The following is a 13,035-nucleotide window of genomic DNA, read 5'->3' as shown; positions in this document are numbered from 1 at the left end:
TTCCTCCTTCCTCAGGTGGTGTGGAAATAACATTTTCGAATCCTTCGCATTTTAAAATCACAGAACAATGCCTGGTGATTACTGCCCGTTGCCAAGGCAATCACAGTGAGCAGACAGAAAGGTGTCACCTAAAAAGGCCACCGAATATACAAACCCCCAAAAACAAAAAAAGAGAGAGAGATAAGGAAGACAGTCAATGACCCGTTATATTAAAAACAGATAACATTTGTTCGCTGGTGGGGTTACGTGTAGTGTGACATGAACCCAAGATCCCGGTTGAGGCCGTCCTCATGGGTGCGGAACTTGGCTATCAATTTCTGCTCGACGATTTTGCGTTGTCGTTGTCGAGTTTAGAAGAATGAGAGATGATCTCATTGAAACAGAAAAGATTCTGAGGGGGCTTGACAGGGTAGATGTGAGAGGCTGTTTCCCCGGCTGGAGAGTCTAGAACTAGGGGGTGTGGTCTTGGGACCGGGATGAGGAGGAATTTCTTCACTCAGGGTTGTGAATCTTTGGAATTCTCTTGCCCCCCCCCCCCCCCAAAAGGCTGTGGATGCTCAGTCATTGAGTATATTCAAGACTGAGATCGATAAATTTTTGGACTCTTGGGGAATCAAGGAATATGGGGATCGGACAGGAAAGTGGAGTTGAGGTCGAAGATCAGCCATGATCTGATTGAATGACGGAGCAGGCTCGAGGGGCCCTATGGCCTCCACCTGCTCTTTGTTCTTATGTTCATGCCCAAATTCAAATTTTTCCAGCTGTCAAGGATAGGCAGCTGGTTCAGGGGTCTGCGGGCCGGATAGAAGTGTTCCGCACATTTGACACTCCTAGTTTAGAAGGTTGAGGAGTGATCTAATTGAGCTGTTTAAAATAATAAAAATGATTTGGTAAGATAAATACAGAGAAACTATTACAAGGGGGCATACTCTTTACAATTAGAGCTAAGCTAGTTAGGACTGAGATCAGGTAGTGGAAATTTGGAATTCCCTCCCCCAAAAGGCTGTGGATGTCAATTGAAATTTCAAGACTTGAGATTGACAGGTTTTTATTAGGTAAGGTAATGAGAGATTATGGGATGGATTTGAGGTGCAGACCAGCCATGATCTAATTGAATGGTGGAGCAGGCTCGAGAGGCTGTATGGCCTACTGCTGTTCCTATAAGTCGTGGGCGGCTTCTTTCCCTTCCGGTTTTTTTTTTACCCCCTCCTTTAAATTAACATGCTCCGTTAAAAGACTTTCTCTTTCAGCTTTTTTTTCTTGATGTCGCTGGCCGACGTTGTAGGACAGGCACGACTCCCTGCTTACAATGAGGACGCTGCTGAGTGCCAGGTAGTTGCTGAGGCTTATGGGTGGGGGTTAGAGGAAAAACTCCACAGATTTAACTCACCGTTGGAACTGCAGGTCCAGAATCGGATTGGACACGCCGTTTTTTAAAAAAACTTTTAAACTGCAGGTGAAAATAACCCATTGGTAGCTCAATTGTGCATATATCTGGTTCTTGGGTTGCAAAAGTTGCCAAATCTGTGGATATTAAGATGGAGAGCAGCTGCCAGATCTGGGCAGATGCTTGGAATATGCAGATACTTGTTATAGCAATGGTCCTCCAAGATCCTTGGTTTCCTTGCTTTGCTTCTGGTCTCTTCTCTACAAGAGCAAGGTTATTAGATTACGTTCAGAAAATTCAGATGCAAATCTTAAGTTATAAATTTTATTTCTACTGTGCTAAAATTTGAAAATATTATTTGTTGATATGATCAAATCCTCAGTGTGCACAGAAGTATCTTTTGGTCAATTCTATGGATGGAGATGTATTTTTCTCCTAATTGATCAATTTCCCAGAGTACCTATTTTGACAATGACTGTAACACCTATGAGATTTGGTATCTGAAGGCCAAGCTATTGATCCAGGCATCTATAGACTATTTAGCTAAACTTACTGTACAGGGGAGTCTTGTGTTAATGAGTGTACAGGTATATTTGGAACCCCATCTGCAAAAACACAATTGACTGAATTTGGGGTGTGAGTACTAATGTACCCCATCTTGTGCAAAGAATTACATTGGCCATCAGTAATAAAACAAATTTGAATGAGATGGATGCAGTAATTGTATTAATTAAATGTGATTAAAACCAAGATTAACTGTTTAAAAAATGTTTGTCATGATTAATTACGATTAATTTTTTTAGATCGTTTGACAGCCTGACTTATTTCCCCCCGTCCCCCCAACCTCAACTTTCTCCTCTTATGCTGGGGTAGAGTTCCAAGGAGTATGATGGCCCCTCAGTACCTGCACGAAGTGCAAATTCAGGTGTAGCAGCTAATTTGACCGCAGGCTTTTTTTTTTTAAAACACCCACTTCCAGGATATCAATCACCGTCACCACCAAAGCAAAAAAACCTGTGCTGTAGCTGGGACCAGCTAACATGTCATAGACTAATGAATTGACTTTGCTGCTCAATGTGGCTTAACGACACCACCGAGTTTCTCTTGGAACTTTTAGGCTTTATTTAAGGTATTAATTTAAGTATTAATTTAGGAAACCCACACTGAAACTCCTTCATGGCACAGCAACTTGATTAGCTAGTCGTGCAGAGCAAAATGTACCTGGTTTGATGTCTCTGCTCTGCTGATATCAGCCAGGTTGTTGGTAGGGGTCCTGAGGCTAATTGTACAGCCACTGAAGTGTAAGAACACTGAGATTGATACCCTGGCAAAAATATTTATCAAGGGCACTAGATGAATCCTCATCAAGGAACGGTCTGGGGTTTACCACCTAGTCTTTGCCTAGAGTTAAGGATGCTGCGGTTCTTCTATTGAATGCAATTTTAAATTTTTCTCCGTGAAATTCATGTTTGTTCTTCTCTTCCACTCTAACCCTTCTCCTCCTCCTCTTTTTTCCCCCTACCCCCGGGTGTAATTTTTCCTCTCCCTCTACTCTGACTCCAGTCAGATACAATTGCGAGAGTCCCTATATCTATCTCTATCTTGTACCCCAGGGAAATGGAGATCAGGTACAATTTGATCAGTTGCCATGTTTAGAATAATGTCGGTGGTAGGACAGCAGGAGAAATGCTCTGCATTGAGACGTAATGTTTTTCTAAATAAAAGACAATTTAGTCAATGCACAAGTCAGATTAAATTGCAATATTGATTATTCTGTCAACAATGACAATTTTAGGCTTGCAGCTCCATTTTAATTTTATCAGTTGGCTATTTGGCAAAATTTGTTGTATTCTTGCTGGTCACAATATGTAGGGTTGAAATTCATTATTGTTATCTGATCCTGAAAGCTGTAAAGAATATGCATTAGTTTGGTATGTCGAAGACATTTGTATGCGGGTGTTTACCTGCTTGTTGTGGTCATTGTGAACTAATTGGTGTAAGTTTGGCTGCTCTTATAACTGAAATGATCATTGCCATTCAGTGTTGGAAATAGATCAATGTGCCAAGCCATCATCCTGTGGGGCTGTTTATAGTACGTTTGGCGGTTGTATTCAGTGAGCAAATGCAGTTTTGAAGCTTTTAAATGACTGATCACTGAATCTAGTTGAGAGATCGTTTTAATGAGCCTTTGTTCTGGAACACCTTCAAATTCGGTTTTGCACAAAGGCATAGACAACCTGGAGCCAAGTGGTCTAGTCAAAAGGCTCCACTGTAGCAGGTTGTAACATTGAAACCTTGTTTCACAGGTTCGTTTTGTGTTGAGTGTTAGCCCAAGGGAAGCCCCTTGTTTTGATTGAGGAGAATAGAGAAGTCCGTATTGTAGATCAACTGTCCTGTACTTTTCATTTACTTGTTTTAATGTTCAGTAAACCTGTCTAGTGATAGCCTGAGCCATGGTCTGATGGAGTGTATAAAGGCGAAGAAATCACATGTGGCGTGTTGTATATTCCAGTAAGCTGGAGTATGGTTCTCTGTTCCACCATTGGGTCTTGGTACATTTATCTAGATATTGGACGGGTAAAGGCACACTCTAGTTTATAGGGGCAACTAGGTCTGGTACAAGAGTGACCAGTAGTGTTGAAGTCGAGGAACTACCTTGTGCAAAAGCCCAGAAAAGTAACGGTATGTTTCAAGATTGTTGTGTTGGAATATTTTGTATTCAAGAAAAAAGTCCTAATATGGTATAGTATGAAGCTTATTTACTGCTACTTTTTAAATAATTAACTAAAGCCATTGTAATATATTTATATGCTTCTTCCCCCTGCCCCCCCACCATGGGTAAAACAGTAATTATAGATTAAAAATTAACATTCAATTAACTTCCATTGTTGAAGTGCTGGTAATTTGCTGGGAAAATGCCTGTCAGTATATCTTCTGGAGTCTGGTAATGGGAAATATATTTGCAAATCTGTAATTGATTACAATTCTCCTGCATATCCCCTTGTTCTCCCCTCACAAGAAGTTACTATTAACTTTAATTTTTTCCTATATGCAGTTTGTATTTCACCTTTAGGGGAAATCTCATCAGCATCAATGAGCTGATTAGTGCGATGAAACAAATCCAGAATATCCCACAGCACAAATTACAAAAGATTGCTGAATCCCTGGATGAAAATAAGGATGGAAGGATCGATATCAATGATGTCATAAAAGTAAGTTCAATATAAATTATAAAAACATGAACTTCATCATGCCATACCAGATTTTAATGAGCTGATACCTGTACACTTTTTTGAGGAAAGTTGTAATTTCTTTTGCTTCTATTTTCTCCCCTCCAGTCTCTTTCCACCCCCAAGACATTAATTCCTTGTTGGGGTATGATTCCAGTGGTGACATTCATCCTCTGGCACCTCACTCAAGAGACTATTCGTTGTGTGAGCCTAGACCAATGGATGTCAACCCAGCCAGATATTGTCCTCATCCAGCATTTACACACAGACTTTCCAGCAGGGATCAGTGAATACCAATCAGGAGCAGGGACCATATGGCCAATTATGGTACCTGTGCCTCACCTCAGCTTGAGGTTAGCTAACTCAGCACAGACCAGGAATGAACCCTAGGATTTTCCTGCATACTTACTGCCTGAACCATTGACAGATCTACACACCTTTTTAATACCATATGGAAGTGACACCAGTAAAATTCCTATGTAACTTTTTTTCTAAAAAAAAGTACGACAAACAATGGAGTGTCCATGGCAGAAAAGCGTTCACTAGAGAAGAATTATTCCTTTAAGATATTCATGCACTGTGCAGTTAGGTAATCAGTTCCCATTCTTGTATATAAGAAGGCTTTGTTCTAATCTGCAGTTTTCTCCTGTCAGCAGCAGTTCTCTTCAACTCTGAAACAAGAAGTTTGTAAGTTGCTATGTAGTTTGTTTTGTGTTCAAAGCATTTAACAGCAGTGGATCATGTCAAAAATTTTTTCGAGTTAACAGTCCTTGTGCTGTTTCAACAATATAATTTTGTGTATCAGCCTACTCCCAATGATTGGGCCTTAGCCATCAGCTGTTACCAGCTTTGAGATTAAAATTTAAGTGTCATTGATCCTTCCTGGTGACTGACTTTCAACAACATCTGTTTTCCATTATTGCAATATTTTTCGTTGAGAGACTTGATTATTAAACTGAGATTGAGGGCTCAATGCTGCCAATTTGTTTGTTCATCCTAGCTACAAGAATGTCCAGGTTTAAATTCCTCTTAGTAGAAATAAACCTCAAGGGTTTGGTTCAATACCGAAGCACCCTCTCTGCTTCCAGTCAGTGGGAAAATTGAATGTTAGAAGTAATCTTTTGTGTATTCTTTCCTGTCGGAATGACCGTCTGAACCATATTAGCTCAAACAGCTGGATCATCCAGGTCCCACATAACCTCCTTAAGCATCAGTCACAGACTGGCTTAATCTTCAGGTTTGGGCACTGATCTGATGTTGTCCAAAATCAATTCCAGATTACTGACCGCAACATTTTTGTCTTCTCTGGGGCCACTGGGAACAGTTGCCTGAGCTGAGGAACATTTCCAGTTCTGACACTGAGCACCATTGAAGACTGACAATCTACTGACTGAAGGAGTTGAACATGGGTAAAGAGGTTGCCTTTCTCAGCTGCTGGGCATGGTTACGGTCCTGATTCAGCATATTCCATGCAAGGAGGACAACAGATAGAATTCTTCTTGGTTCAGTTTCCACACAGTCACAGTCTTCAGTCATGTTTTTAAATTTCTATTACCACCTTCTCTGTGAACTTTGGAATAGATTTTAACCAAGGAGTCTATGCAGCATCCAGACTTGACAGATTTTGTCTCCCAGGCTTCTGAAGGGTTTGTTTATGCATCTGGTTCAAATACAGATGCAATATAGTATATGTCAGGGAAAAGCTCTGCTTTTTCCAGAGAAGTCTAAGCAACTGGATGTATGAGGCTTTACTCACCAAATGTACATTTTCTTCTGTTGAGCACAGTGGGTGAAGTTTGTGCATAATTTACCCAAATTGACTTGCTGCTACTGAGATTCTCAATAGTATGGTTTGCATTGGCCAAGTAGTTAAGATGTTACAGTAGCCAGTGGCTTTTTGTGGAATAGGGCCAAGAATTACAGAACAGGGCATTTGTCCTAGACTACTTTGGATATTAGAGGATCTCTGACTTCACATGAGATTGCAGAAACATTGATGGAATGGTCTTTTTCTAGCAGCTGTTTATTTGGTGATTAGGCATGTGCAACCCTGGAAAACTAAGTAGTACCAACAGAGCCTACAAGTTATCACATGTCTGACTGCTGGAGAACAGCATCTAATCAAGGCAGTCATGGGTAACTATCTTTTTCACACCAGGGACTCAAAAGGAAGGGGGATCTCCATTTTTTTTTCTCGAGTCAGCAAATGTACAGTAAGACATTTTGAACAATGAAATGACAAAACTGCTACTTGGAGTTACAGAAAAAGTTTAATTTTTTTTTACCAGAGGTGGCATTAAGGGTGTGGCCAGAACTTGGCCTTGTGTGGCACAAGAGTGCAGAAAGCTCACCTGATCAAAATGACTGTACATGGCACAAATAGATGAATCAAGGTCACTTATTTCCTCCTTCCGTTGTATAATAGAAATGCTTGTTGCTGCGTGAAGGTTGAACTTCAATCAGCAAATGAGTTACTATGGCTGTAATCGTTAATCAAATATTGCTGCCCTCTGTACAGAAATGTCTCATGTTTCAGCTAAGTGAAAATCCTATGATGCTCATTATTGTAAAAGATGATGTGCTGACCAGTTTTTAAAAATATTATTGTTTGTCTCTGGATTACAGTGCCGTTGTACAGATTTAACATTTTAATTGTTTTTAGAATATGTATGAAGGTCAAAAATGTACCAGTTTTAACATAGTTTTAAGAGTAAACGTTGACAGTCAAAAGATAGGTAACTCAGACTTACAGAACCATTACAGCTTTCCTGATTCCTATCTTGTCTGATCTTTGCAGGTGGTGGAGTTAATTGATAAAGAGGATATGGACATCTCAACCAAGCAGGTTGCAGAGATTATGGAATTATTGCGCAAGGAAGAGAAGGTTGTAGAACAACAGAAAGCAAAAGAGAAATCTGAAAAGGAACAGACAGTAGAAGTCCAGAACTAAACCGCTTCATTGAATAAAATGCTCATGACATCAGAACCCATCTAATTTCATTTGTTTGATTTTTGAAATTTGTTAAGTATACTATGCATAACTAGAGAAATCAAGTGGATAATTTGTACTGAAGAGGAATTGTACGTTGCTTCATTGTGCTACAGAAATTGAAATAATGTTTTCCATTATGCCAAGAATTGAATCCCACCATTTCAAAACAATAGATAAGAAATGTTTCCTTCTTTGAAAATGCACTTAGAACATAAGAACTTAAAAAATAGGAGCAGGAGTGGGTCATATGGCCCCTCAAGCCTGCTCCGCTATTCAATAAGATCATGGCTGATCTGCGACCTCAACTCCACTTTCCCGCCTGATTCCCTTAGAGTCCAAAAATCTCTCTCTCTCTCTCTCTCTCCTCTTTCCCCCCCCCTCCCCCACCTATATATGTATATTATATCTCACTTATAAAAGAAATGTTATCGTGACGTGTAAGCTCAAATAATATTGTTTTTATAAATGATCAAAGCAACAGGAAAATATAGCCTTGGTGGTGGTCAGTCTTTTTTTTAAAAGTAAGAATGACTTCCAGGTCTGCCATTTGGGATTAATGAACACCATATTGCTTTCAGGAAATAATTGCATTAACACAAACACATAAATAATGAAACAATTGTAGTCCAGAATTATCTTCAACCCTTTCAATACTGAGACATTTTTCAGTTTCAAAATCTTGCACATGATAGTGTCCATTAATTTTCTGCAAATTCTAAAGATGAGTGCTATACAGTGGAATTAGATAAATGCACTAAACCAAAGAATATTTTTAATGGTATTTTTGGAATAAGCTAAATTCTTTTTAATTTTGCCTCTGAAATGTTATTATAGTCCTTAAATGGTTGAATCTATCATGGTGCATCAACTCAATTATAACTTATGTATTTTTAACAAATGGTATGAATGTTAAGACTGCATATTACTATTGACTCACACACCCCAAATAGCTTATATTTTACTGTACTGCTGATTGCATATATTTTGTGAATCAGGTTTTTTGGAATACACTCAGGTATTGCTAAATTTATTTTGAAATGGTTAAACATTTAGTGAAGGAGAAAGCTGATCCAGTGTTCAAATAGCACCAGTATTTATATTGCAGATACTGTGGTTGTTGTGGCAATTGGGATGTGTTTATCTGCACAAAGTTGTGCTATACTAATGGGTAATGATGTGGCTATGAAATTTGAATATTAACTATATTTCTATCCCAGAACTTTTTCATATTTTCATTGTTTTTGCACTGCCATGGTGATGGGAATATGGAGTTCAATGTGTAAATGTACTTTCTTAATTGCATCGCATTCGAAAAGCACCTTCATTTGAATAAGATACTGAGAAGCATGTAAACCTGCAGCATGTACGCTCAGTTCTGGTTTCCAATCCATTTGGCACCACCATAAATTGAAGTATTTTTTGATCCTTAATTGTTTCCAAAACTATTTGTATAAAACTAATGCCTTGCACAAAGATTGTATAGTTAGTGACTTGTACATGATTTTTAAAATGTTTTTGTTTAGAATTGAGGTTGACTAAAGCAATTTTGAGTCTTGCTAACCATAGTGACAAAGTATATGCACGTTTGATGACATTTGCCAATGAAACTTGCATATTTTGGGCTGGAAATTATTTGGGTAAAGTGCTTTACTAAAACCTCATTAAGAAAGTTGTACTTAAAGTATTGCTTTAGTCCTTTTTTTACATACATTTTTGTTTTTTTATTTGGGCATGACCATAGCGAACGCCCCGTACTGATATATTTTACAGAATTTTTTCCCAGTAATTATTTGTATTTTTTCAACATCAAATTAGTTATTTAAAAAGTAACACCATTCACGGTTCAGATGACTATTGTGCTCTGGGAATTAGATCTATGCAAGCTGATGTATAGTATGCATACGTTTGACCAGTTTAACAACTACTTACATTTATATAGCGCCTTTAATGTAGTAAAACATCCCAAGGCGCTTCACAGGAGCAATTTTCAAACAAAATTTGACACCGAGCTACATAAGATATTAGGACAGGTGACCAAAGCTTGGTCAAAGAGGTAGGTTTTAAGGAGGATCATAAATGAGAAGAGAGGGGAAGAGAGGCGGAGAAGTTTGGGGAGGGAGTTAGAGCTTGGTGCCTAAGCAGCTGAAGGCACAGCCGCTAATGGAGCGATTAAAATCGGGGCTGCGGAAGAGGCTAGAATTGGAGGAGCACAGAGATTTCGGAGGGTTGTAGGAGGTTAGAGATGGGGAGGAGTGAGGCCATGGAAGGATTTGAAAACAAGGATGAGAAAACAAGATTTAGATGGCAACACAAACGGACAGCTGAATACATCACCAAATCAGATTGGGAGGGGGACACAGAAATTTGTTTTTAGCATTGAAAGCTATTGGATTGTGCATTATGGTAGAGGAAGTCATGACGTGCTCATTTAGCTCTTTACAATTTCACCATCATTCTCAATAACCACAAGGGACAAATATGTGAAATATTCATCCTCATTAGTTACCTCAAAGTGTTCTGTTATGTCACCTATTATGCAAAAAGAAACATGTTTTGGAAAATATTTTATCATCACCAAACCTGTTCCCAGGTCCCTGTGCAGCTCTTCTTCGAGCTATTGTATAGTCTAATTTATTGATCACTGGCGTACCAATTGATTGCACTACATGGTAGGATTATGGGGTACTTGAGAAAAAAATTAGCACAAAAAACAAATCAATCAAAATTTAATTGAGATAATAGTCTCTCATTATGTAACTACAGTTTAATTGATTCCCTTCCCCCTGTAAAGAGAAATGGAAGAGCAAATGAATCTGCAAAGTTTATCATTTTAAGAAATTTAAAGGGAAAATTGTTAAATTAACAACTATAATGATTAATGCCTGCTGGAAACTCCTGCCCAGTCTGAGATAGTGAACTATTAAGTCTTAGTAATGGTGTAAAATACTGTATGTTGTAAGCTCTACCTATTTGTCTTTGCCTTTTGTTGTGGTAAATGCAAGCTATGGTCCTGCTTTATTAAGTTTTTTTTGCTTTAACATGAATATGTGCAGAAGTAATGCATTGACCTTTGGAAAATATAATGGATACATTTTTTAAAAATCATATGAAAACAATGGACTGTATTTGGGAAAAGTTAAGTTCAAAGAAGTCTGGGCATTTGTTTAAAAAATTGGAAAATGAATATTAAAGTGCGTAAAGAATTAAATCTCCTACAATGTCTTGAAAATGTTTTAATTTTTCTATGGCTTCTTCAGTTCCAAACTCGCTTTTCTCTTTCCCTCCCCTAAGTTCGAGATTTCTCAAGATGTCAGCTGACTGGAAACATAAGAACATAAGAAATAGGAGCAGGAGTAGGCCAATCAGCCCCTCGAGCCTGCTCCGCCATTCAATAAGATCATGGCTGATCTGATCCTAACCTCAAATCTAAATTCATGTCCAATTTCCTGCCCGCTCCCCGTAACCCCTAATTCCCTTTACTTCTACGAAACTGTCTATTTCTGTTTTAAATTTATTTAATGATGTAGCTTCCACAGCTTCCTGGGGCAGCAAATTCCACAGACCTACTACCCTCTGAGTGAAGAAGTTTCTCCTCATCTCAGTTTTGAAAGAGCATCCCCTTATTCTAAGATTATGCCCCCTAGTTCTAGTTTCACCCATCCTTGGGAACATCCTTACCGCATCCACCCGATCAAGCCCCTTCACAATCTTATGTTTCAATAAGATCGCCTCTCATTCTTCTGAACTCCAATGAGTAGAGTCCCAATCTACTCAACCTCTCCTCATATGTCCACCCCCTCATCCCCGGGATTAACCGAGTGAACCTTCTTTGTACTGCCTCGAGAGCAAGTATGTCTTTTCTTAAGTATGGAGACCAAAACTGTATGCAGTATTCCAGGTGCAGTCTCACCAATACCTTATATAACTGCAGCAATACCCCCCCGTTTTTATATTCTATCCCCCGAGCAATAAAAGCCAACATTCCGTTGGCTTTCTTGATCACCTGCTGTACCTGCAAACTAACTTTTTGATTTTCTTGCACAAGGACCCCCAGATCCCTTTGTACTGCAGTACTTTCCAGTTTCTCGCCATTAAGATAATAACTTGCTCTCCGATTTTTCCTGCCAAAGTGCATAACCTCACATTTTCCAATATTGTATTGCATCTGCCAAATTTCCGCCCACTCACCCAGCCTGTCTATATCCCCTTGTAGGTTTTTTATGTCCTCCTCACTCTCTACTTTCCCTCCCATCTTTGTATCATCTGCAAACTTTGATATGTTACACTCGGTCCCCTCCTCCAAATCATTAATATAGATTGTAAAGAGTTGGGGACCCAGCACCGACCCCTGCGGAACACCACTGGCTACTGGTTGCCAGTCCGAGAATGTACCATTTATCCCAACTCTCTGCTTCCTGTTAGATAACCAATCCTCCACCCATGCCAGAATATTACCCCCAATCCAGTGATTCTTTATCTTGAGCAATAATCTTTTATGTGGCACCTTGTCGAATGCCTTCTGGAAGTCCAAATACACTACGTCCACTGGTTCCCCTTTATCCACCCTGTACGTTATATCCTCAAAGAACTCAAGCAAATTTGTCAGACATGACTTCCCCTTTGTAAAGCCATGCTGACTTTGTCCTATTAAATTATGTTTATCCAAATATTCTGCTACTGTCTCCAGCAGCAAAAGTTTTAAGCTGGTCTCAAGACGAATGCATTATGATTGCTGTTGTCTCACCCAGGTAACCTAATGCCCATCATTGTGAGAATAGGCCTAGCTACAAGTGTTAACATAAATGCTTTAAGCAATATGACGAGTTCTGCACTTTTAAGGTATGAATTGGCATAAAATTGGTGAGGGTCAGGACAGGTAACACCACCATAGTAAGATGTGCAACTCAATCTCTGCTGCTACTGAATGGTCTGAACTATGTTACATGATGGAGACTTTGTATCCAGTGGGAGCCATCTACCAGGCTGTTTACATGCTTTCACCAAGACTTAAATTAACCCTTCAGGCCCAAAAATGTATTATAAATACATAGAGCAAAAGGATAACTAAGGAAAGAGTAGGGCCCATTAGAGACCAAAAAGGTAACCTATGTGTGGAGGTGAAAGATGTGGATAATGTTCTTAATGAATACTTTGCATTTATCTTCACAAAAGAGGGGGACCATGCAGAGATTGTAGTGGAGGAGGAGTGTGAAATATTGGATGGATAAATATAGTGAGAGGAAGTATTAAGGGGTTTAGCATCTTTGAAAGTAGATCGCCAGGCTTGGATGAAATGTATCGCAGGCTGTTAAAAGAAACGAGGGAGGAAATAACGGAGGCTCTGACCATCAATTTCCAATCCTCCCTGGTTACAAATGTGCTGCCAGAGGATTGGAGGACTACTGATGTCATACCGTTGTTCAAAA

The 13,035-nt window shown here is 39.2% G+C and overlaps 1 protein-coding gene across 3 annotated transcripts in view; it reads left to right on the top strand.

Annotated features, from left to right (window-relative positions):
- Positions 1–10,827, top strand: part of letm1 (leucine zipper-EF-hand containing transmembrane protein 1) — a 69,529-nt gene extending 58,702 nt beyond the window's left edge. For 2 of the 3 annotated variants that reach the window (XM_067982817.1, XM_067982834.1), the window contains 2 exons: positions 4,443–4,599; positions 7,415–10,827. In XM_067982817.1, coding sequence (XP_067838918.1) covers positions 4,443–4,599; positions 7,415–7,567 — 310 coding nt within the window. In that variant the 3' untranslated portion in view covers positions 7,568–10,827. The remainder of the gene's footprint in view (positions 1–4,442; positions 4,600–7,414) is intronic. The other variant, XM_067982827.1, reaches the window with a different exon arrangement.
- Positions 10,828–13,035: the final 2,208 nt, after the last annotated feature.

This window comes from Heptranchias perlo, chromosome 1, assembly GCF_035084215.1.
Source record: "Heptranchias perlo isolate sHepPer1 chromosome 1, sHepPer1.hap1, whole genome shotgun sequence".
In the NCBI taxonomy this organism is placed as follows: Eukaryota; Metazoa; Chordata; class Chondrichthyes; order Hexanchiformes; family Hexanchidae; genus Heptranchias; species Heptranchias perlo.
The sequence above is the reverse complement of the archived record's forward strand: the minus strand, read 5'-3'. Positions and strand labels throughout refer to the sequence as shown.